Source organism: Carcharodon carcharias, chromosome 5 (genome assembly GCF_017639515.1).
Source record: "Carcharodon carcharias isolate sCarCar2 chromosome 5, sCarCar2.pri, whole genome shotgun sequence".
Classification (NCBI taxonomy): domain Eukaryota; kingdom Metazoa; phylum Chordata; class Chondrichthyes; order Lamniformes; family Lamnidae; genus Carcharodon; species Carcharodon carcharias.
The window spans coordinates 132,100,147-132,125,982 of record NC_054471.1 but is presented as its reverse complement, the minus strand read 5'-3'; the positions used below and the strand labels follow the sequence as shown (position 1 = coordinate 132,125,982).

The window sequence follows — 25,836 nt, the reverse complement described above, 5'->3', positions numbered from 1 at the left end:
CACTCACCAGCATTGGTTATATTTAGCTGCCGCAGGTGTACCCTTAGTGAGGCAGACATCAGTTAATGGTAATCGAATTAATGAACCTCTCCATGGCACCAGCAGTGGAGGCTTCCAACGAATGTCATCCTGGCATTTGTACTGGGATGACTGTGAATTTTCGGGTGCAAAATGTTTTAAACCTTGATGTAGTAATTGTAAGTTAAACCTTTTATACTATTATGGGGATCATGTGACTGTATAGACGAATCAGTCCTAAGCATGGGTAATCTTAGGGGCAGAGCTTTCTAACCTTGGTCTTGGAACAAGCATGTAGCTTCATCAGGAGCCATGTAAATAAAGTTTACTGTTTCTAACAAGAAACTTGCCCTGCAGTCCAAGTTTATTACAATTGGCAATGAGGGTAAATAGCGCCAACACTGCACTTCACCTCTTAAATCTGAGTGTTGAGATTTTTAAGGGAAGAAAGAAAGAAAAAAGTATACGCACCATAAAAACATAGAAACATGGAAAATAAGAGCAGGAGTAGTTCATTCGGCCCTTCGAGCCTGCTCCAACATTCAGTATGATCATGGCCGATCCTCTATCTCAAACGCCATACTCCCAGATTCTCCCCATACCCCTTGATACCTTTAGAGTCCAGAAATCTATTTCCTTCTTAAATATATTCAGTGACTTGGCTTTCACAGCCTTCTGTGGTAGAGAATTCCTTAGGTTCACCGCCCTCAGAGTGAAGAAGTTTCTCCTCACCTTGGTCCTAAATGGTCTACCCAGTAACCTGAGACTGTGACCCCTTGTTCTAGACTCCCCCAACCAGAGGAAATATCCTCCCTGCATCCAGTCTGTCCATCCCTGTCAGAATTTTATGTTTCAATGAGATCTCTTTTTCTTCTAAACTCTAGCGAATACAGGTCTAGTCGGCCCAATCTCTATCATACATTAAGTAATGCTTCTGTTTGGCAGAATTGACCTGTACGACTCATTCATCAAGGACTGGAGTCAGTACATAGAGTGCCCAGTTTTCTACTTTGTGGTGAAGGAAACAACGGTGGAGGAGAAACTAAAGGCAGTTCTCCTAAGTGTCTGTGGGAGCAACATATATAACTTAATCCGTAGTCTGACACTCCGAATGTGCCAAATTCTAGACCTTCACTGAGCTAGTAGACCTCATGAAAGCACATTTTCAGTCTAAACCATCGGTGATCATGCAAAGATTCAAGTTCAACTCTAGAGAAAGGGCCCCCAGTGAGTCAATCGCAATGTACATCACAAAGTTAAAACTGTCAATGGAGCATTGTGACTTCAGTGATTCTTTAAATGACTGTTGTGAGATCGTTTGATGTGTGATGTACACAACGACACCATTCAGCGCCGTTTACTTGCAGAAGTTAATATAGACCTCAAGTGCACCATGGAGATAGCGCTAGAAATAGAGAGTGCTGAGAGGGACTCGCAAGCTTTGCAGAGCATGCAACATGACGCCATTCTGCAGTTAGGGCGGGAACTTGCTGCCGAACATGGTGTGAAGACCAGGGAGGCAACCATGAAGCGGGACACAGTCCCTATCGCTCGAGAAACAAAAGAAATACTGGAAGCAGCTCACCAGTAATTCAGAAACTAAAATATTACTGAAGTGGGGGTAATCATGCACCTGAAATCTGCAGATTTAAAGAAGCAGAATGCCACTACTGTCACAAAAAAGGGCATTTTGTAAAACAGTGCAGGGCAAGAGCAAGACAACCATTCAGACAGCAGGTCACGTTGATTGAATTGCACAATATTGATGAACCTGAAGCTGCTGATCCTGATATTTATTCCCTATGCAATCTTAAGGCCAGGAAAACTGAATCAATCAACATTACCCTTCAATTAAATGGAAAGCCTCTGATCATGGAGGTCGACACAGGAGCATTTACAACAGTGGTGGGGGAACACATCTTTAAATACCTCAGAGAAGGTACCCAGCCATTGAACCTGGAGAAAACCATGGCTCAGCTAAAACGATATACTGCAGAGGTAATACAGGTGAAAAACATCGGCTCTGTACCTGTATCATACAGACAACAGACAGCTCAGCTGTCAGTAATTGTTCTAACAGGTGAAGGACCTAACCTTCTGGGCCATGATTGGACGAAAGAAATTAAACTCAACTGGTCAGAAATTTTTCAAGTCAGAACAGGAGGAATTCCCGAGCTGTTAAAAAAATATGACATTGTATTCCCAAGATGAATTGGGGAAAATAAAATGGCTACAAACTAAAATATGTGGATCCTGAAGCAACACTTAAGTTTTTTGAGGCAAGACCTGTGCCTTATGCCTTAAAGGAGTAGGTGGATGAGGAATTCTGCTGTGTTGGAGGAGTTAGGAATAATCCAGCCAGTCCAATTTTTAGAATGGGCAGCACCCATAGTCCCTGAGACGAAAACAGATCAAACCATTCGCATCGGTGGAGATTATAAATCAACTGTGAAAAAGGCTGTGAAATTAGACAAATACTCAATCCCAAGGATTGATGACCTGTACACCAAACCTGCAGGAGGAAGATCCTACATCAAACTGGATGTGAGCCATGCATACCAACGGCTAGAGCTGGACAACACAGCAAAAGGTTATGTCAGCATAAACATGCACAAGGGCCTGTATCACAGTAGGCTGCTCAAATATGTCCTACAAAAGCCATGGCACAAAACATATTACCATGTTACCAGTGTTCTGATTACACCACTGAATTCTTGATCTCATCATTGCATTCAGTTCTGAAAATCTGGTAAACTATCTTGCAAAATACTAGACAGCAATTCACTTTTAATAAATGTCTGATATTCACGGGTATCCTAATTCAGGCAAAGATGTAAAATTAATATTTGAATAAATATTACCTTTGTACAGTGGCAACTAACTCCTTTTCTCTTTTTTTCTGACTCTCCAGAAGTAACTCCTTCTCTCTGCATAGGATTCGATTCTCACCAAGCTTTTTCTCCAAATCTTTGAACGTGTCCTGAAATTTCTCATTTTTTTCTTTCAGTATTGTAAGCTGTAATGGCAACAGTAAGAGCTTAACAATTAGTGATTTTTTTTATTCTAGGAAATGAATTACAGACCCTAAGGGTACAATTTTACAGTCCCCCATCAGTGGGTTTGTGGGCAGGGGCTTCCATAAAAATCTGTAGATGGCCTTCCCAGATTGGCCAGCTACTCTAAGGTGGGACTTCTGCTTGAGTGAGGGTCGGAAGTCCTGTCTCCAGCCAATTAATGCGCATGGAGCATCCTGAAACATCCTGCCTTAGCTTAATGCCACACAGCATTACATATGTTATGGGGTATTACCTCTAACAGCAAGTGCAAGAAGTTTATGCACTTCTTTGTCACCATGATTGAGACCATCCATTCAACTGTCTCTGCTACTTTCCCCTTCTCCTTATCCATGAAGCTAAATCCTTCCACTAGTGCTGAAAACCCATCCTCTCTTGTTTATCTTTCAACTTGCCTCATTGCCTCCTTGAGCTGATCGTTACCTTGAAACTCACTTGCTGCACTCTTGACCACATTCCTATTTTCTGGTCCTCATGCTGGCTGACATTGTCACTCTCCCTTTCAAATTTGTTATCTTCCTTAAAAAGTCAACCGTGCACCCATCTGTCTTTGCAAGCTACTTCTATGCTTATATCTGGCCAGACCTTTGTCACTCCAGATTTGATTGCTCCAAAGTTCTCCCAGACAACCTCCAATTCTCCATACTCCATAAACTCTGCTTATCTTAAACTCTGTACCCATATTCTATACTGCACCAATTTGTGCATCATCCCTGTGCCTACAGATCTATATATGTGCCTAGTCACTTGGTACCTGAAATTTAAAATTCTCATCTTAATTTTTAAATATCTTCAACCTTCCTCTCTTCAGCAATGTCTTTAAGCATGTTGTTGCCTCCCATATCCATGTTCATCTCTCCTGGAGCTTGAATTTCTCCAGTCAGATATTCGCCCCTTATACAACACAAAAAATTGGCCCTAGCCCAAGTCACAAATGATATTCTTGATGCCTATGATGATATCAGGTTATCCCACTGATCTTTCTGCATCCATTATGATCATCTATCACAACAACCCCTTCCAAGATAGTTCCTATAATGCCCAACCTAATGAGATTGCCTTAGCTGGGAAAAATCAGTATTCTAGTGTAGTACTGAGGGAGCATTGCACTGTTGGAGGTGCTGTCTTTCAGATGAGGCCTCATCTGCCTGCTCCTGTGAATGTAAAAGATCCCATGGCACTATTTTAAAGAAGAGCAGGAGAGTTATGCCCTTGTCCTAGCCAATGTTTATCCCTCAATCAACATCACAAAAACAGAATATCTGGTCATTATCACAACACTGTTTGTTGGAATTTGTTGAGTGCAAATTCGCTGCCATGTTTCCTGCATTACACTTCAAAACCATTTCATTAACTGTAAACCACTTTGAGATGTTCAATGGTCATGGAGAGCACTATATAAATACAAATATTTCCTTTTATTCTATTCTTGCTGATCATGGCTGCAGAATCTCTAACAATGGTGTCTTTTCCCACCCTCAAACTGTCACTTCCATAGATCTCAAGGATTTGTTTTGGTTCTTTCTTTCCCCTTTGATTTTGATGTTAAAATTCCTTGTGATTTCACCCTCATATTTGAAACCTCCTTTTCTTTTATTCATTCATGGGATGTGGGTTTTGCTGGCTGGGCCAGCATTTATTGCCCATCTCTAGTTGCCCTTGGGAAGATGGCGGTGAGCTGCCTTCTTGAACCACTGCAGCCCATGCTGTATTGATACCCCCACAGTGCTGTTAGGAAGGGAGTTCCAGGATTTTGACCCAACGACAGTGAAGGAATGGCGATATATTGCCAAGTCAGGATGGTGAGTGACTTGGAGGGGAACTTCCAGGTGGTGGTGTTCCCATCTATCTGCTGGCCTTATCCTTCTAGATGGTAGTGGTTGTGGGTTTGGAAGTTATTGGCTAAGGAGCCTTGGTGAATTCTTGCATTGCATCGTGTAGATGGTACACACTGCTGCTATTGTGCGTTGGTGGTGGAGGGAGTGAATGTTTGTGGATGTGGTGCCAATCAAGTGGGCTGCTTTGTTCTGGGCGGTATCCAGCTTCTTGAGTGTTGTGGGAGTTGCATTAATCCAGGCAAGTGGAGAGTATTCCATCACACTCCTGACTTGTGCCTTGTAGATGGTGGACAGGCTTTGGCGAGTTGAAAGGTGAGTTACTTGTTGCACTATTCCTAGCCTCTGACCTGCTCTTGTAGCCACAGTTTTTATATGGTTAATCCGGTTCAGTTTCTGGTCAATGGTAACTCCCAGATTTTTTATCTCTACAACACCAACACCTCCACTTCCCATCCCACCACTCTCTCCTCAGCCCCACATACCAAACGTTTTTTTTTTCCCCCTGGCTTTGCAGGGGAATGCATCCTCCCTCCTTTTGCCACACCACTGACAGCTACGCCTTCAGATTCCTAGAACCGACAAAAGACCCCTTAATCCATCAAACTCTCCACCTCCTATAAGAGCCTTTTTAAGGTCCACTCTTTTACCAAGTCTGGTCACTCTTCCTGCCCTCTCTTATTTTGGCTTCTTATCCTTTCTGTGAACCACCTTGAGATGTACTGTTTAGTGTTAAAGGCAATATAAAATCATAGAATCATAGAATAGTACAGTAGAGCAGGAAGCAATTTGGTTTGTCGAGTCTGTGCTGATTCTTTCGAAGAGCAGTCCAGTGTGTCCCGCTCCCCTGCTCTTTCCCCATATCCTAGCAATTTTTTCTCCATCAAGTATTTATCAAAGTCTCTTTTGAAAGCTACATTGAATCTGTTTCGACCACTACATCAGCTAATCCAAATCCAAACCAGTCATTGCATAAGAAAAAGATTTTCCCCGAGTCAGCTCTGGATCTTTTGCTAATCACTTCAAATCTGTGTCCTCTGGTTATTGACCCTTTAGCCTTTGGAAACAGTTTATCTTTATTTACTCTATTTAAATCCTTCTTGATTTAAAACACTTTTTTAAAATCCACTCTTAGCCTTGTTTGCTTGAAGAAGAACAACCCCAGCTTCTCCAGTCTGCCCACCTAATCGTAATCCCTCATCCCTGGAATCGTTCTAGAAAATTTCTTCCGTACGCTCTTTGGGGCTCTCATGCCTTTCCGAAAGTTTGATATCCAGAATTGGACATAATACTCCAGCAGGGACTGATAGTGATTTATGGAGGTTTTCCAGAACTTCCTTCTTTTTCTACTCTATGCCCCTAATTATAAAGCCCACGATCCCTTATGCTTTATGAATTGCTTTGTTAACCTGTCCAGCTACCTTTAAACAACCTGCGGATCTCCTCTATTCTTGCATCTCCTTTAAAATTGTACCATTTAGCATATTGTTCCGCCTTATCCTTCCTACCAAAATCTGTTAAATGTTTAAATTGTTGTTATAACTTTAGTGCAGAAAGTAGGTTTTGTGTTATTTCAAGATATTTTATCAGGAAGGGATTTTGATTTAATTTAGATCATAAATTATATTTAGTTCATAAAGTTTTAACCTCCAGAGATACACATGCCAACTCGGATACCTAGGAAAATATTACTTGAAATGAGAGACTAAGTAACCATCTTAGAGGTTTGAGTTCTCACAAACCAGATCAGTTTTGAGATAATGGAGGCCAGTGAGCATATTCCAGAGCTGTTCACATATTTATTGTTAACTAGTCTTTAAATACAACCAGTCGGGGGTGGGGGGTGGGGGCAGGGGCGGGTGTGGCCGTGTTGGATCCAGTGCCTTTGGTTTGTTGGGGGCTAAAGGATCCAGGTTGCACGCTTGTTTCGGGGTGACCGAGTTGGTACAGAGACAGAGAATATCTGGAGATTATTGTTACAATAAATGCATGTTTATTTACAAACTAAACTCAGCAGCTACACTTGTGTGCTCACAACATAAAACTCTGTCTTCACTCATCAGTGGCTAAGTCAAGACTTTCACACAGAGGTAGCCCACCCTACTCTGCTATTGGATATTAAGATCATGTGACTTTAAACTACAAGACTTATCTTAAAGGTATATTGCATATTAGATTGCTACAGGGGGCTTAGCTAAACTGAAAATATTGTTGCCACAGCTTTCACATCAGTGAGGGATGTTTCTCTTCATGGTTATGGCTGCGGCTGGCAGCTTAATAAGCCAATCCCACAAACAAACAGAGCTAAGAGAAGGTCAGGCCTCGCTTTTCTGTCTTTGCATGCCTCATTTTCTCTCAGCCTCAACTCAAAATTTCTCTGTTTTATGTAAGGAATAGAAATCCAACAGATCCAAATTCTGGCCTGGATTTTCACTCCTGGGTGGGGGGTTGTGCAGAGTCAGGACATTTCACGGTTCCATGAACCCAACCCAGGAAAAAGAGGCCTGGAAGTTGGGATTTTCATTCCAGGAGGTTTAGGTGGGTGAGGGCTGGGGGAGGAGCTGGACTAAAGGTCAGGCCCGCCACCCCCAGAATGAGTACGCAGGCTGTCACTGACCCCAGAACGAGCACGGAGGCTGCTGGGTGTGGAGGCTTGATGGCAGAAGGCCTGCCTCTATGCTCCAGCACTTTGTTGAATTTATTAAGAAATTATTAAACCAAAAAGCAGAACTCCAGCCAACAAACCCCCTCATTCTCCCAAACACTCCCCATTCATGCCAACCTATGCCACCTCATGCAGCATTCACACTCCCATGGTTCCTCATAGCTCGATACCATCCTATGCCCCTCTACCTACTCCAATGGCCCCTCATATACTCCATGTCATCCTATGTCCCTCTACCCACCCTTCATGGACCTTAATAAACTTCATGCCACCCTATGTCCCTCTACCCACCCCCTTTGGCCCCTCATGCCCCTTATGCCATGTAATGCTTTACCCACCCCATGGCCCTTCATATCCCCTGAGCCAATCCATGCCCTCATTCATCTTGATGGGCCTTTATAGACCCTATGCCAACTTAATGCCAACTCATGTCCTCTACCCAGCACCATTTAACACCTCCATGTCACCTCACCCAGCATCCACCATGGGCAAACCTCAGGAGCCATGCTGACATAAAATTGTGTCTATTGATAATATTGCTATTAAAAAAAAACACGATAAAAAATCAATATATTGAAATTCCTTCAACTAATCTCTTTTGAAAGCAAATATTTCACGTAAGTACTTAACCTCTTATGAAAACAAGCATTTCTATAAAATTCCCATTTGGAACTCAAATTTAACTGCTCACTTAATAGGCATCCCACTGTGATAATGTTGCGTTGTAAAATCAGTAATGCAGCACAAACCTTATAATGATAGCCCTCAGGCTTATGAGAACAGACAGTGAAATATCAAGCACTGATTTCTTTTTTAACTCCGCACTTTGGGTGGAATTATCCGAGCCTGCTGGAAGCGGGTATGATAGATGGGCTGCGCGGAAAATATGGTGCAACCTGCTTCACGACAATGTGAAGGCATGTCATGATCATCAGCTCAGCCCATTTCCTGCCATTGGTCGGCTAATTGTAACACATCAGCATATAATTATAAGGCCATCCTGTCAGGCTCTTGGAACCCAATGTCGCAGGCTGACAGGGCATCTCTCTCTCTCTCTCTCTCTCTCTCTGGAGGGCCACATCATGGATCCTGGTGACCTAGCTGTATGCCTGCTGGCCTACAGAGAGTGTAGAAGACAGAGGAGAGAGTGACTGAGGCTCCTGGCTGCACAAAGACTGGGGCAGCAACATCAGGAAGAAGGGGCAGCAGGGGCTTCTGCTCACGCTTGCCCAGGGTCTATAGATGCTGTCTGCCATTCCTGCAGATGACCGAGAATCAGTGTTGCCGACGACTGCTCAGGTCTGTCGCTACACTCAGTGGACTTCATCAACTTCAAGGGCTTCCACTCACCAAATGTGCAGCTAGTAAGCAACCGCCAGAAACACATCCTGCAGGTGCACACACAGTTTCCAGGGAGAGTGCACGACGCCTACATCTTGAATCGCTCACAGATCCCTGCAGCTTTCCAGGGTCCACAAAGGCTGCAGGGTTGGCTCCTTGGGGACAAAGGCTACCCGCAGAGGCCATGGCTGATGACACCCGAGCAGCAGCCTCAGACTGCAGCAGAGCGACGCTATAATGTGGCTCATGCAGCTGCTCGCAACTTGGTGAAGCAGACCATCAGGACGCTGAAGATGAGGATCCAGTGCCTGGACTGGTCTAGTGAGCCCTGGAATACAGTCCGCAGAGGGTGTCATGCATCGTCATCATCTGCTGTGCCCTTTACAGCCTGGCACTGCAACGAGGAGAGGAGCTGGCTGAGGAGGAGATGGAGGAGCTGCATGTCCCCTCAGATGAGGAGGATGCTGACGGGGATGAGGATGAGGGGGCCCTCAATGGTGACAATGACGGGGATGAGGCCCTCACACTGGCTCGCTGAGGCAGGCGCACTCAGGAGGCCCTCTTAGCTGCCAGATTTGTGGAGGACGGTGACAACATGCAGTGAGGTGTCTCCATAGATCCTCACATCACGGTTGTGAAAGTTTGACACTAGTCTGGCTTATGGCAGCACCAATACCCTCTGTGAGAATGCTCCTGTCATGGAGATGCAGTGGGGGCCCTAAAAGTCGCTTGATTGCAGGAAGATGATGACGACATGCAGTGAGGACACTCCAGAGATCTTCACATGCTCTCTGAGAATATCTGACTCCTGTCTGGCTGAGGGCAGCTCGCTTGTGTTCCATGATCAGGGTCATCTCAGAGACGCAGCCATGAAACTTCAGACGCACCTGATGCTGTGTCCACCTTCAGCACCTCAGCCCTTCAGGAGCTGGTGCACAGAATCACTGGTCGCAGATGCTGGTGTGATGGGGGCCAGCCCGAGTTAACAGTGCTGAGAGCACACAGAGAGAATGAGAGAACCCTGTTGCACCTGCCTACTTCATTCTGGCAGCAATGACCAGCATTGGCGAGGTGCAGCCATCAGTAATGTGTCCAGGGAGTGTGAGGCTGGACCATCACTGTGATCTGAAGGCTGCACAGAGCATAGGGAAGAGGCCCTGGACTGAGACACCTGTCTTGATCTTGTGCAGAAAGGTTTCACTTCTGAATGACATGAACACTGTTCATCATAACAAGGAGCCATAGGCAGGGAGACATTCTTAGGAGTTTGCTGACATTGGTGAACAGTATTTACAAGTGATCAACACCCTGGGCCAGGCTGTGCAGCTACTTTTACCTAACTTTCCTAATCCTGTCGCTATGTCTTGGTGCCCCCCACCCCGGACATCTACAGCAGAGATGGAGACAGCCTGCTGACTCTGACACAGGCATCGTCTGGAGGGCCGAGACTTGGTGGGCCCCAGCCTTGGTGGGGTCCTGCTGTGTGGCAGTGGTACCCTCCTTGGCCTGTGAAGCTGAACTTGTGGAGGTCACAGGAAGAGGAGATTTGGATGAGTCACTCCCAGAGTCACCTGGGCGGATGACCCTGGAGCATGACCTGCTGATCCTCCTCCCTATGGGTGCCTGAGGACCCCTGGCTTACTCCATGAGCAGAAGGAGTAGCTGGAGTGAGATCAGGCTGCCCCACACCTCTCTCGCTTACACACTTTTGGAGGTCAACTATGGCATCAGCAATCGAGTTCAGCCCTGTGCAGCAGTGCAGATGTGACATCCTGGACCAAGATCTCCATGGCTGCCACTATCCTGCCAGTGTCGAACTCAATGCATTGCAATGCCAGCGCTTTCACCTCAGCCTGAAGACAGATGGATTCCTCCATCATGCCTTGCAATCTGTGGAGTGCAGTAGATGTCCCTTCCTGATGTTCCTGAGTTTGCCTTTGCAGCCCCAGCAACTGAGACATGACCGAGCGCAGAGGCTCATCATCTGACTCGGATTCAGCAACGTTCTGGCCTCCAGCAGTCCTCCGATGCCGGGGAACTGGGCAGTCCCTGCCTCTGCCTGCTGTGGATCAGAAAGCGATCACCAGATTGTGATTCCGAGGCTACTCGAAAGCTAGGTCCCACTGAGGTGTGTGTCCCTGCGCACGTGGAGGATGTCGGTGAGCGCTGTGATGGGACTTCAGATGCCTTCAGATTCCTCTTCAGGGGTTTCTAAGGGGCTTGATTGGAGGCCCTGAGTCATGGAATCTGTTGGCTGTTTGGCAGATGTGCCTGCGAAAGCAAGGGGAGATAACTAGTGCATGGCAGTGGCCTGTGAAAGAGGAGACATCACTCACGGCATGTCAGTTCTGTCGAAGGGTCATGAGGACTCAAAACGTCAACTCTTTTCTTCTCCGCCGATGCTGCCAGACCTGCTGAGTTTTTCCAGGTAATTCTGTTTTTGTTTTGGATTTCCAGCATCCGCAGTTTTTTGTTTTTTGTTTTTATCTCACGGCATGGTTGTCTGATGGATGTTGCACTGCTGGATCCTCACTTGGTAGAGCAGTGCTGACCTCACCGTTAGCACAGGAACGGTTCTGGTCATTGCCTGCCAGCTGGATAGCCCTGTTTTCAAATTCTGTCAGAACTTTGATCTCTGGCGTCCCTCCACCTGTCTATAACCTTTCTCTCCTGTTGTCAGCCAGTTTGTCCTGCATGGATAGAGATGGGGAGCGTGCATCAGGACGTCAGCTGGGTCAGGTGGTAAGTATGCCTGGCCTATGTGGGCGGTGAGTGGTCCCATGGATGGGATGAGGACAATGATGGTGTGTGTGTATGTGAGGGAGAGAGTGAATGGTGATGTCCCTTGCACTGGCAGCGAGTGAGGGCCCTGTGGATGTGTAATGGGTTTGTGAGTTTGTGAATTGGGAGTGATGAGAAGTGTGACTTACCCTGGCAGAACGGAGGAGATCATTCATCCTTTTGTGGTACTGGGTGGCTGTCCTCCTCTGCAGGGCATTTGCGCTGCCACTGCCTCCCAAGCTGGGTTGATGACTTTGCTGTCCATCCTGCAGCCAGAGCAGGGGTATAGCACATCCTGGCGGGCTTCCCTGGCATCCAGCAGTCACTTGAGGGACCTGTCGTTGAAGCGGGGGGCGTTTGCGTTTGCTGACCATGTCTCCCGGGCAGCGGTGGTGAGCTGGTGGTGATGAGCGCTTTGCTGGCGGCTGCCTTTTAAAGATGGTGGCTGGTGTGATGCAACAGCGAAATGATGGGGGGGTGGCTGAATGAGACCACACCTGCCATGAAAATGGCGTGTTTCGCGGGTGTGAATAAATAATGAGGGGGTTTCAGGATGATATGGTGTGAAAACCCACTATTTTCGTCAGCGGCTGAGATCCACTTTTACACACCTGCTACCACACACTGAAATTTTGGGAAAATTCTGCCCTTTGTTTTAAATTTAAAGCCCAGCAGTGTTAAATCCTTTGACAGCCTTAACAATTCTTTGGCAGCCTTAACAATTCTTTGGCAACCTTGACAGTTCTAATGAGTTTATGCATTTTTATGCACAATTTTGTCTACTTTTAAAAATCCCAAAGGGCACCTGACCCACACCAGAGGGTGCCTTACCTCTCCTAAAATGTGCCTTACCTTTCCCTATGATGACAAGATCCCACATGAGAGACTTATAAAGAAGGCAAATGCACATGGGATACAGGGTAATTTGATGAGGTGGATTCAAAATTGGCTTAGTTATAGGAGACAGAGGGTGATGACAAGGGGATGCTTTAGTGACTGGAAGCCAGTGTCCAGTGACATACCACAGGGAGCTGTGCTGAGTCCGCTATTATTTCTCATTTATATAAACGACATAGATGACTATGCTGTGGGGGAGGATTAGTAAGTTTGCGGATGACACAAAGATTGGCCGGGTGGTTAACAGTGAGGATGAGTGTCTTGGGCTACAGGAAGATATAGATGGGATGGGCAAATGGGCAGATAAATGGCAGATGGAATTTAACCCCGAAAAGTGTGAGATGATACACTTTGGAAGGAGTAATTTGTCAAGGAAGTACTCAATGAACGGCATGACACTAGAAAGTTCTGAGGAACAAAGGGACCTTGGCGTGTGTGTCCACAGATCTCTGAAGGTGGAGGAGCATGTTAGTGGGGTGGTGAAAAAGGCATATTGGTACACTTGCCTTTATCAATTGTGGCACAGATTACAAAAGTAGGGAGGTCATCCTGAAGTTGGATAGAACCTTGGTGAGGCCACAGCTGGAATATTGTGTGCAGTTCTGGTTGCCACTTTATAGGAAGGATGTGATTGCACTGGAGGGGGTGCAGAGGAGATTCACCAGGATTTTGCCTGGGATGAAACATTTAAGTTATGAAGAGAGGTTGGACTGACTTGGGTTATTTTCATTGGAGCAGAGAAGACTGAGGGGCGACCTGATCGAGGTGTACAAGATTATGAGGGGCATGGACAGGGTGGATAGGGAGCAGCTGTTCCCCTTTGTTGAAGGGTCAATCACAAGGGGACATAAGTTCAAGGTGAGGGGCAGGAGGTTTAAGGGGAATGTGAGGAAATACCTTTTTACCCAGAGGGTGGTAATGGTCTGGAATGCGCTGCCTGGGAGGGTGGGTTGCCTCGCATCCTTTAAAAAGTGCCTGGATGAGCACTTGGCACATAATAACATTCAAAGCTATGGGCCAAGTGCTGGTAAATGGGATTAGGTAAGTAGGTAAGGTGTTTCTCATGTATCGGTGCAGACTCGATGGGCCGAAGGGCCTCATCTGCATTGTGTGATTCTGTGAATCTGTGATGTCTGGGATCATATCCAAAGGGGTACCCTACCTCTACAGAAGAGTACCCTAGCTATCCAAACCAATCCACAAGGTTCAGACCTGCTTCTACCAGATCTAATTTGCACGCTTAGAGAAGAATTTTACAATCAGCAAGTGGGGATGAGGCTCGCTCACCGACACGTAAAATGACATGCGGTGACTTCGGGCAGGTGTCCCGACCTCACTGCGCATCACTTAGATTTTCAGTTCAGCAGGCGCGCAGCCGACTTGGCTGCGATCCTGCTGAACTGTCAAAGGCCTGTTAAGGCCTGTTAAAAACTAATTAAAACAATTAAATGAGCTGCCCGTCCAACCTTAAGGTTGGGGGGCAGGTGAAGAGCCCAGGCGGCCTTTGCATTTTTCATGAAACCTCATCCACGGGCGAGATGAAATTTCATGAAGAGTTTTAAAATTCAGTAAAAATTATTTTAAAAATTAATTGACATGTCACATGAGGGAACATGTTTTAAAAGTTTATTTTCTTTTATTTAAATTTTTAAACCTTAAACTGATCTCCCTGAGGCACTTCTGTGCCTCGGGAGATTTCTGCGCTCCTTGCGTGAAAGAGTGCAGGCCCCAACTCAGGGAATCGCCCCCTGTCTGCACAGGGCTCAGCGCTTCTGGCGAGTGTCACAAAAAATGGTGTCGCTGACCCGATCGGGGGCGCCGATTCAGTTCACGCTCGCTCCTGCCTGCCTCGATGGGGGGAAAATTTGGTCTTAGACATCTACCTCACCAAAATCACACATGAATGGAGGCAACTGCTCAATTATATGGGAAGCTACCTCTTTGAACCGCAGATATGCAATTTATAATTCGCTCCCATTTCCCCACTTACCCACTGCTAAATGGCAGAGGCTGGGTTAGGGGGAGGCACTGCAGGATTCAGGCCTCTGCAGGTATTTTCACACAAATGGGGAATTTTTCCAAATGGCTGAAAATTCAGGCCTCTGTCTCGAAGGCCAGCCTCACAGTAGCTTATTTTTGTTTGTCTGTCTCCCCTGTTCCTGTATTTTGGGGTATTGGGAACTTAGATCTTAACTTCCTTGAGTTGAGCTAGCGCAATTAATTTTCTGCTAGTACTGTTGTTGTAGAATAAAATAAAAATTTGATTTTTTATTTTGCTTAACCAGAAACCCATTGATTGGTTTTGGAAGCTAGAGATATATACAAACTACCTTCTACATCCTCAGCAGATCTGACAGCACCTGCGGAGAGGAATACAGCTGACATTTCAAGTCCGTATGATTCTTCATCAGAACTAAGGATATAGAGAAATGAGATGAAATATAAGCTGATAGAGGGGGGGGTGGGACAGAGAGAGCTGGATAGGGGGCCTGTGATAGGTAGAGGCAAAGAAGAAATTGCCAAAGATGTCATAGACAAAAGGACAAAGGGGTGTTGACGGTGGTGATATTATCGCAGGAATGTGCTAATGGGGACATTAAGGGTAGAAAGCAGGACAAGCTAGTGGCAGATGGCCCTAGTGGTGGTGGGGTGGGGGGAAGGGATCAAAATGGGCTAAAAAGTGGAGGTAAAACAATAGATCAAAATAAATTTAAAACTAGGTGGGAAAAGAAAAAAAAAATATAAATGATAAATTATTGGAAAAAGGAGGATCAGAAAGTGGGTGGGGATGGAGGAGAGAGTTCAAGATCTAAAATTGTTGAACTCAATATTCAGTCCAGAAGGTTGTAAAGTGCATAGTCGGAAGATGAGGTGCTGTTCCTCCAGTTTGCGTTGAGCTTCAATGGAACATTGCAGCAGGCCAAGGATGGACATGTGGGCATGAGAGCAGGGTGGTGTGTTGAAATGGCAAGTGACAGGGAGGTCTGGGTCGTACAGACTTGAAAGGTCAACTGTATTCCTCTCCGCAGATGCTGTCAGACCTGCTGAGTTTTTCCAGGTATTTTTGTTTTTGTTTCAGATTTCCAGCTTCCGCAGTATTTTGCTTTTACCCTCCACATCCTGATGGTTCCTAAGTTTGCGAATTATACTATTTGAGACTTAGGCCTTCAATAATTTGTTGCCTAGAAACATGACACTATGCCAAGAGATGATCATAGCTGCCTAAGAGATAAGCAGAATCTTCGGACAGTAAAAGCATCCTGAGAAAGGGCAGTTCCAATCAACTTACTTTCAGCTTTTCTTAAATAAAATTATGCTGGAGTTTCATTTGAAAAAAAAAGACCTAATTAGAATGCCAAGGGAGTCTACAGAAATGGTTGTATTTGTGGCTGAATTTGCATAATTATGCACACTTTTGAGCTATAGATGTGTAAATGTCTATAACTACTGTAATAAAGCATTCCACAATTGTTTCCTTTGAATAATTGGCTTCGAAAAACTAATTAAAATCTGTTGGTAACTGCCCATGCTGAAAGTCTCATTTAGTTATTTCAGCATGTTGTTGAATTTGAATTACTTACTACAGTCAAATCTCAGCATATTATTTCTTTAAGTATCTAATGCCTAATTGTATCCAATCCATAAATATGATAGTCATCACTGTTCAGTATTTTTGTGAATAAAGACTTGCTTGTTGAAGTATATTATATATATATAAGTTTCAGATGGCCAGTTTCCCCTCAGGGCAGGGAAAATATAATTGTGAATGATCTTGGTACTGTTATAATGGAATAATAGGAGCTGCAAAATCATGAAGAACATTTAGTTCCATTAAATAACTATCACAGTGATTCTTTCTTATTGAATTACTCTTAATTCTTAAATATTAAATAATTAAAAATAAAAGATTCATTCCTATGGTATGTGCTTCTTGGAAGCAGGTTAGTTATTAGCTAGTTTTCAAATTAATTAACCCTTGTTTGTTCAGTAGACAGAGGGCTGGTTGAAGTGGGTGAGATTAATGGAAGGGAGCGGTTTTGCTCACATGGTCATTGATATTCAATTACAGGAATTTTCAGGAAACTGCATAGCTCTGTGACGCTAAGGAACCCAAATCTTTAGCTGGATCTTGGGATCTCTAAAAATTGGCTCAATATCCTGAAAATGCCTGTAGTAGAAATCATGGGGTAAATATTTGGTTTTCATGTAAAGTATCAGAGAGGATCACCCGCCTCTTATAGAACTCCCATTTAATTGAAAATCAGGCTTGATTATTACCCAAGCAGGTGAAACCAAAAATTGATCTCTATATTACAAAGCACAATTAGGAAGGGATTTGAGGCCATTATGAATGTCAAGAAGTTTGCTCTTAAACAGTTTGAAAAACACCACTAGGGGAACGATAATGAAGTGGTGATGTTACTGGGCTAGTAATCCAAAGGCCCAGACTAATGCTGCAGAGCCGTGAGTTCATTTCTCACCATATTGCAGCTGGTAGAATTTAAATTCACTTAATTACTAAATCTGGAATTAAAATGATCATGAAACTACTGGATTGTCATTAAAACCCATCCGGTTCACCTTTAGGGAAGAAAATCTGTCAGTTTGGCCCCCAGCAATGTGGTTGACTCTTAATTAACTGCCTTCTCAAATGGCCTAGAAAGCCACTCAGTTGTATCAAACTATTACAGAAATGTCCAATAAAAATAAAACCTGACAGAACATGTGACATCAGCTTAGCCACTAGGGACAACAATGCTCAGCCAATGCTCATTAACATTTGGGAACTGGTGCCAAAATAGAGAGAGTTGTCCCACAGTCTAGTCAAGCAACAGCCTGACATAGTCATAGTCACCGAATCATACTTTCTAGGCAATGTCCCAGACACCACCATCACCATCCCTGGGTATGTCCTGTCCCACTGACAGGACAGACCCACCAGAAGAGGCAGCACAGTGGTATAGAGGAGGGAGTGATCCTGGGAGTCCTCAACATTAACTCCAGACCCAATTAAATCCTTTGGCATCTGGTCAAACATGGGCAAGGAAACATCCTGTTAATTACCACTTACCGCCCTGTCTCAGTTGATAGATCAGTGCTCCTCCATGTTGAACACCAATTCGAAGAAGCACTGAGGGTGGCAAAGGCAAAAAATCTACTCAGACTTCAATATTCATCACCAAGAGTGGCTCAGTAGCACTTCTACTGACTGAGCTGGCTGAGTCTGAAGGACATACCTGCCAGACTAGCCCTTTAACAGGCGGTGAGAGAACCAACAAGAGAGAAAACCTAGCTGAACTCATCCTCACCAATCTACCTGTTGCAGATGCATCTGCCCGTAACAGTATTGGTACGAATGACCACCACACTGTCCTACCACACTACCATAAAGTCCCATTTTCACATTGAGAATATCCTGCATCGCATTGTGTAACACTATCACCATTCTAAACAGATCTTGCACCTCATAACTGGGCATCCATGAAGTGCTGTAGGCCATCAGCAGCAGCAGAAAGATATTCAACCATAATCTGTAATCACTTAGACTGGCACATCCCCCACTCTACCATTACCATCAAGCCAGGTGATAACTCTGGTTCAATGAGTGCAGGAGAGCATGCCTGAAGCAGCACCAAGCATACCAAAACATGAGTTGTCAATCTGATTGAGTTACCATATTGGACTATACACATATAGAAGCAGAGACAGCATGCAATAGACAGAGTTAAGTGATACTACAACCAATGAATCAGATGCAGTCCTGCCACATCCAGTCTTGGATGGTGGTCGACATTAAGTAACTAACGGGAAGAGAATGCTCCACAGAGATCTCCATCCTCAATGAAGGCAGAGCAACACATATCAGCACAAAAGACAAGGCTGAAGGATTTGCAAACATCTTCAGCTAGAAATGCCAAGTGGTGATCCATCTTGGTCTGCTCCTGAGGTCCTCACCATCACAAATGTCAGTCTTCAGGTGATTCGATTCACTCCATGTGAAATCAAGAAACAACTGAATACACCAAAGACCATGAGCCCTGATAACACCCCAACAGTGGTACTGAAGACTTGTGCTTCAGAACTTGCCATGCTCATAGCCAAGCTGTTCCAGTACAGCTACAACTGTGGCATCTACCTGACAATGTGGAAAATTGTCCAGGTATGGCCACAATAAACAAGACAAATTCAACCTGGCCAATTACCGCCCCATCGGCCTACTCTTGATTATCCATAAAATAATGGAAGGTATCATTGACAGTGCTATCAAGTGGCACTTGCACAGTGATAATATACTCACTGATACAGTTTAAAAGAATGAAAGGTGATCTTATTGAAACATGTAAGATTCTGAGTGACTTGACAGGGTCGACACGAGTGGGGGGTGAGGTGGGAGGTAGAAAAGTGGAGTTAAGGCCACAATCAGATCAGCCATGATCTGATTGAATGGAGGAGCAGGCTTGGTGGGATGAATGGCCTACTCCTGCTCCTATTTCTTACGATCTTATCATTTTTCTCTCTTCACAGATGCTGCTGGACCTCCTGAGTGCTCCCAGCTTATGCTGCTTTAATTTCAGATTTCCAGCCTCCACAGTATTTAGCTTCTGAAAATAGCATATGATATCTGGGAAGGAGTCTATAAAATCACAATTGCTAAAAATAAGTGTGAATGGTTATTTGCATTTAACGAGTGCTTGTCAAAATTCTGAATTTACCCCATTGATGACCCTCTAGTTCTTTTACCTGCTGACTCTGGCTCTGAAAATCATCCAAGGTCGGTAGGTCAGCGAGGTACTTCTCCAAGGTTTCTATCCTCTGTTGCCGCTCGTGGCTTTGCTCAGATTCTTTCTGTAGCTTCTTTTTCAGACTGTTGATATATTTCTCCCGTGCTTTCATCTGAAGCATAGCAAAGAATTATTCATGAGAAAGCAGACCTTCCCCCAACATGCCATAGCTTACTAATAATGGTCCTCCAGTACACTAATCAATGCTCTGCATGGCTGAGAAGAAGGAGAAGCAAATAAATGAACATTAATGATCAGAACATTAATCAGTGTTACCAGTTCTCATCTTAGATGTGGCTTATGGATATTCCATAAATTTAAATGACTGGCTGGTTTCTTCAATAGCATTTCAATTTAGCTTTCCTGGAGATTTATGGAAATATAATGGGATATTAAGTACTTTAAAAGCATTTAGAATCTTGAAAGGGCTGTGATCCCATTCATGCTGGCTCTGTGACATTTATTTATGCTTCTATGTGTTTACTTAATCACTTTTTTGTGTACTCACTTCCTTGATCAATGAGTTCTGACAGAAATGTAAGCATTTGAGAATTTAGCACATAGCTTTCTCATGCTACAATAGGATTTGCAGTATCTACTCCACATTCAGTGGTGAATCAAACAGGGGACTGAATTTTCTTGCTTGTTCACTATGCCACGAAGTTGGGATTGACAAAGCTTTGTGCATACTCACCACTTCCCAAATTCCAGTGAGATTTTTAAGCACTGAGAAAGAGTTGGTGATTACATCAGTTCTTTTTCAATCCTTAAAATGCATACATGAAAATCTAGCATTTTTAAAAATATGTTGACAGGATGTATGAACAGGGCTGGCAAGGCCAGCATTTATTGCCCATTCTTAATTGCCCTTGAGAAGGTGGTAGTGAGCTGCCTTTCTGAGGCACTGCTGTCTGTGCTGAAGGTACACTCACAGTGTTGTAAGGGAGGGAATTCCAAGAGTTGATGAAGGAACGAGGAGATACTTCCAAATTAGGATTGCTAGTGACCTAGAAGGGAGCTTTGAGATGGCAGCGTTTCCATGACTTACTGCCTTTCTCCTTCTAGATGATAAAAGTTGTGAGTATGGTAGATACTGTCAAACAAGCCATTGTAAATGCAGCAATGCATCTTGTAGATCATACATACTGTAGCCACTGTAGAGGGAGGAAAGATCTAAGATGGTGGATGGGGTGCAAATCAAGTGGGCTGCTTGGTTCTGGATGGTGTCAAACTCCACACTCCTGACTCATGTTACGTGGAGGCAGGAGCTGATTGCTCACCTCATGCCATCTTCTCAAGGGAAGTTAGGGATGGGCAATTGTAGGGTACTGTGAATATCTACTGGTAATCTCTTTTCCTAAACTTAATTGCTAAATTGCTTTTAAAGTATCACCAGGACATAGAGACAATGGTCAGGAATTTCCTTGGAGTCAGTTCCCGCTCTGCCACTGTAACTTTGGTGGAAGTGCAGCGGAAAACCCTATACACTGCTAGACTTCAGGTCAAGATACAGTGACAAAGAAATTCATGGTCACAGTAGGCAAGGGTCTTCTCTTCCCTGTCCACACTGATGTTATTTTTGTATTGTTATTTTTCTCCACAGCCAAATCAGACTAGCGCTCTACATTCCCTTTTTCATTCTCAAGTTCATACTAGCACTCTTCTTCCTCTTCCCTCAATTCATGCTGGCACTGTTCTCCCTCTCTTTGCCAGTTTATGCTGGCGCTCTGCTCTCTCCACCCGATTTCTGATTCTAGAGGTCAGTGAGTCCAGGAGGAAGAAGAAAACCTGTGAAGACATTGAGTTCTTTGGCCAAATTTGAGATTTCACTCCAGATGGGTGGAACTCCAATGAAGAGCACAATTGCAGAAATGTATCTTATAGTGCACTTGGAGCACGAACCCTTCATCCCCAAGCTCCTGTGAAAATGGTTTGAATTCTAGATTATCCATAATAAATGTAATATATTTTAATGAATATAAAGAATCCTTTCGAATACATTTAGATTTTGGGAATACATTTCCTAAGATCTTGTTGAATGAAATTAAATTTCACACTATTTTTATTTACTTAACAAAGTTTCTGGACAATATCAAGGCTTGGTTGCACTTTATGTGGCTTTGGTTTCAATATTTTTGGTTCTATGAGTCATTGGTAGTCAAAGGGTTTTACCTTCTCCTCCATTTTCTTTATGTCTTCCATGTATTTTCGTGTGTTTTTCCTGAGGGATTCATTGAGTTGTACAATCTCAAGCTCAGCTGCAGACAACTTTTGTTCCAGGTCTTTCTTTCCAGAGTCAGCCACTTTGGATGTTTCTGTAAGGTGTGCATGTCTCATGTTCTCACATGGGGATTCATGCCACTAAAGGAAGGAAAAAGATTTCAATTTTTTAAAAGGACTTTGAGTTCTGGTAATCTTGACTTTTTTCATTGTACCCCATCTTGCAATGTGTGAAAGTAGAGTCAGGCTACTTTGGATGTTAAACCACAATGCCAAAAAAGGAACAATCTAAGCAGGAGGTAATTTTAAGTATCCACTGGAGGGAAGATTTTTTATGATAAGAAAATTTTGGGCTGATTTGGGCTATCAGCAGGCAAGGCTATCCAATGGCAGCATAGGCTCCTAAAATTACTGCTTAGATATCATCACTAATTACATAGGATTTTCCTGTATATAAGAGGCCATTCAGTCCAGTAGGTCTATGCCAGAAAAAAACAAAGCAAACTCTGGAAATACTCAGCAAACCTCGCTGCATCCATGAAAAGATAAACAAAGTTTAGCGGGGAGGATTGTTCTGATGGCAAGATTTCTGGAGAAATGGCAGGGAATGTTGCCCCACATCCATATTCAACAGGGCATTAATCAGCTAAGGGTGAGACCTGCATTCCAAGCTGGGGAGGAAGTCCCACCATTGTCCCAGCAGGATCAGACTGGAGTGGTGGCCACAGCCAGTCCCTGAAGAAGAGGAGCTAATGGAGGCTGAACTGAAGGAATATTTTTAAGGCAGAGATAGATAGATTCTTGTTAGGCAAGGGAATCAAAGGCTATCGGGGGTAGTTAGGAATGTTGAACTCAAAACACAAATAGATCAGCCATGATCTTATTGAATGGTGAAGCAGGCACAAGAGGCTGAATGGTCTACTCCTGCTCCTGTTTAGCATGCTCATATATAGGTAAGGACCAGAGCTTATGCTAGAGCTTTTTGACCCCACAGATTTGTTTCCAAGACAATCCCGCACAAATTTATTTGGGCCCCTTGGCGAACAAAACAGCTGATGTGCAGCAGCTGTTCAGGCTTGCCAGGGAAAGAAAATTGAATATTGCACTCAGGCACAGACAGGCCCCTTAACAAGCTTTTTTAGGAACTTTGAGGTGCCATTACTTTGTGGCAGGAATATTCCCTGCTCCCTCTCTCCCACCAGCCCTTTCAACATTCAAAACTGTCCCTGAGGTATCAGGATCCCGAGACTACCTTCAGAACCGTGATTTTCAAACTGGCCACAGCCTTTTGAAGATCCTGGCTATTCACTCTGTTTCTCTCCACAGATGCTGCCAGACCTGCTGAGTGTTTCCAGCATCTCCTGTTTTCATTTCATGTTTTCTAGCAGCCACAATATTTTGATCTCATGGCATTTTTCTCTGAACCACCAATATTTAAAATATCATATGTTGACAATTCTGCAAATGTGAGTTTTAGTAGTGGAAGGATGGTCAATTGTGAATTAAGAGTATTTATTACATCAATTTCCCAAATTATTTTCATTATTTTAATCCTGCAATTTGATTAACTGTACTTCATTGCAAGCCAGCATACAGTCCAATGGGTAAACCTGCCGCCAATTGGTCGGGTGGACAGGGGTGGAAATGGTGAGGTTTCGGGCAGCCATGCAGCACGCTAATCTCTGACCATCCAAGTGGTATCCAGCATTCTCTGGGATGTGTTAAGGAGCCCTCACACTTAACCAGGACAGGTTCTTAGTAGACCCATGCTAACCACATGTCTCTCTTTCATCCTGCAGGAGGAGTACATCAGGATCATGGAGCCTGGTGAACTAGCTGTATGCCTGATGGCCTACAGAGCATGAAGACAATGGAGGAGAGAGCGATTAAGGCCCCTGGCTGCGCAAGGGCAAAAGGAACAACCTCAGGAAGAAGGGGCAGCTGGGTCTTCTACACACGCTGCCGAAGGGCCACAGTGAGCTGTCGCTAGTCGATGCCTAGCGACACCCAGGGTCGCTATAGATGCCGCCTTTCATTCCTGCAGATGGCCGAGACCCAGTGTTGCCGGGGACTGCGCTTGTCTAGGGAACTGGTCGCTCACACCTGCCAGCCATTGCAGGATTTGGTGCCATGGGGACATGGAGGGCATCCACTGATAGTGGCCATGAAAGTGACCGCAGCATCCATGAGGTCACGGATGGCATCTATATAAGGGCATACAACTTTGTGCATTTCGCCCGGGACTGGGACAGCCAGGATGCAAGAGCGATTGGATTCGCCCAGATCTCGGCATTCCCACACGAGCAGGGTGCAATGAACTGCACGCATGTGGCTCTCAGGTCTCCGTCACAATACATGGAGGACTACATCAACCACAAGGGCTTCCATTCGCCGAATGTGCAGCTGGTGTGCGACCACCAGAAACACATCCTGCAGGTGTGCGCACGGTTTTCAGGGTGTGTGCATGATGCCTACATCCTCAGTTGTTCATAGATCCCTGGAGTCTTCCAGGGTCCACAGAGGCTGCAGGGATGGCTCCTCAGAGACAAGGGCTACCTGCAAAAGCTGTTGCTGATGACACCTGTGCGGCGGCCTCAGACTGCAGCAGAGCGACAATATAATTTGGCTCATGCAGCAGCTCACAACTTGGTGGCACAGACCATCAGGATGCTGAAGGTGAGGTTCTGGTGCCTGGACCGGTCTGGTGGAGCCCTGCAATATAGTCCACAGAGGATGTCAAGCATTGTTGTCATCTGCTGCGTCCTTTACAACCAGGTGCTCCAAAGGGGAGATGGGTTGGTTGAGGAAGAGATGTAGGAGCTGCATGTCTCCTCCGATGAAGAGGATGGGGATGGGGGTGAGGAGGTCCTCAGAGGCACCAAAGATGGGGGTGAGGCTCTCACACTGGCTAGATGATGCAGGCGTGCTCGAGAGGCCCTCATAGCTGCTAGATTTGTGGAGCATGATGATGACATGCAGTGACGTGACACCATAGAACTTCAAAGTGCATCTGCGAATGTTTGACTCCAGTCTGGCTTTTGGCAGTGCGAGTACCCGCTGTGAGAATGCTTTTAACATGGAGATGCAGTGGGGGCCCTAGTAATTGCTGGTTTGCAGGAAGATGATGATAACATGCAGTGAGTACACTCCATAAATCTTCACAGCCTCTGAGAATGTCTGACTCCTGTCTGGCCTAGGGCAGGTTGCTTGCGCTCTGTGATCAGGATCATATCATAGAGATGCAGCCATGAAACTTTAGAAGCATCTGATCCTTTGTCTGCCTTTAGCACCTCAGCCCTTCAGGAGCACAGCTTCACTAGTCACAGATGCTGAAGAGATGGGGGCCAGCCACTCCTTAGAGGTGCTGAGAGTATATCGAGAGAATGAGAGAATTCTGTGGCACCTGCGTATTACATTCTGGCAGCAATGACAAGCACCACCAAGGTGCAGGCATCAGTAATGTTTCCAGGGAGTGTGAGGCCGGACCATCACTTTGGTCTGAAGGCTGCACAGAGCACAGGGAAGAGGCCCTGGACTGAGACAATTGCCTTTATCTTGTGCGGAAAGGTTTCACATCTGAGTGACAAGAACACTGCTCATCAGAGCAAGGAGCCATAGGCAGAGAGACATTCTTGGGAGTTCTTAGCATGCAAGGTGTAAAGCGAACTTGCATTTTTAGATAGAAAAGGGGATTTGGTTTTCAAAAGGATCTCAGCCTGTTTACAAATAGCCAGACAAGCAAGATAAGGAATGTGTTTATTTTTCTCAATCGTTACTGACAATATAGTGGTAACATGAAAAGATTTATATTATGAGAAATGTAAAGTTCCAAAGAAACATGGGCAATGGAATTTACACATTAAAGGGGGAAACATGTATAATGAAGGAAGGTATTGGAAGATGTACCAGAAGTGTGAGAAATCTCTAGTACTTGTGCTTAAACCTGCTGTCTACAGAAACTGAAGCTGGGAAAAAGCATTTTGAATTCCACTGTCCAAGGGTATTGTGTTTAACTTGCTGGATATGTTTAAAATATATTTCTTTTTTTTACTGTTGTCTCAATGGGGAGTGTAACTGGAAACCAGATTAATCAAGGATTTCAGGAGTTATTATAGTAGTAAGTTGTAGACCTATGTCTGAAGTTTGAAGTTTTGGTGGACTTATTACTTCTGAATTCAGAGCACAAATCTCGAAATAAATACAAATTGCAAAATGGTTGTGAT

At 44.6% G+C, this 25,836-nt stretch overlaps 1 protein-coding gene across 2 annotated transcripts in view; it reads right to left on the bottom strand.

The window, feature by feature from the left end:
• The window catches only part of cep85l (centrosomal protein 85, like), a 383,155-nt gene that overhangs the window by 20,997 nt on the left and 336,322 nt on the right, over window positions 1–25,836 (bottom strand). For both annotated transcript variants that reach the window (XM_041187501.1, XM_041187500.1), the window contains exons 6-8: window positions 21,566–21,754; window positions 19,353–19,505; window positions 2,880–3,034 (exon numbers count right to left, since the gene is read on the bottom strand). In XM_041187501.1, the coding sequence (XP_041043435.1) occupies window positions 2,880–3,034; window positions 19,353–19,505; window positions 21,566–21,754 (497 nt within the window). The remainder of the gene's footprint in view (window positions 1–2,879; window positions 3,035–19,352; window positions 19,506–21,565; window positions 21,755–25,836) is intronic.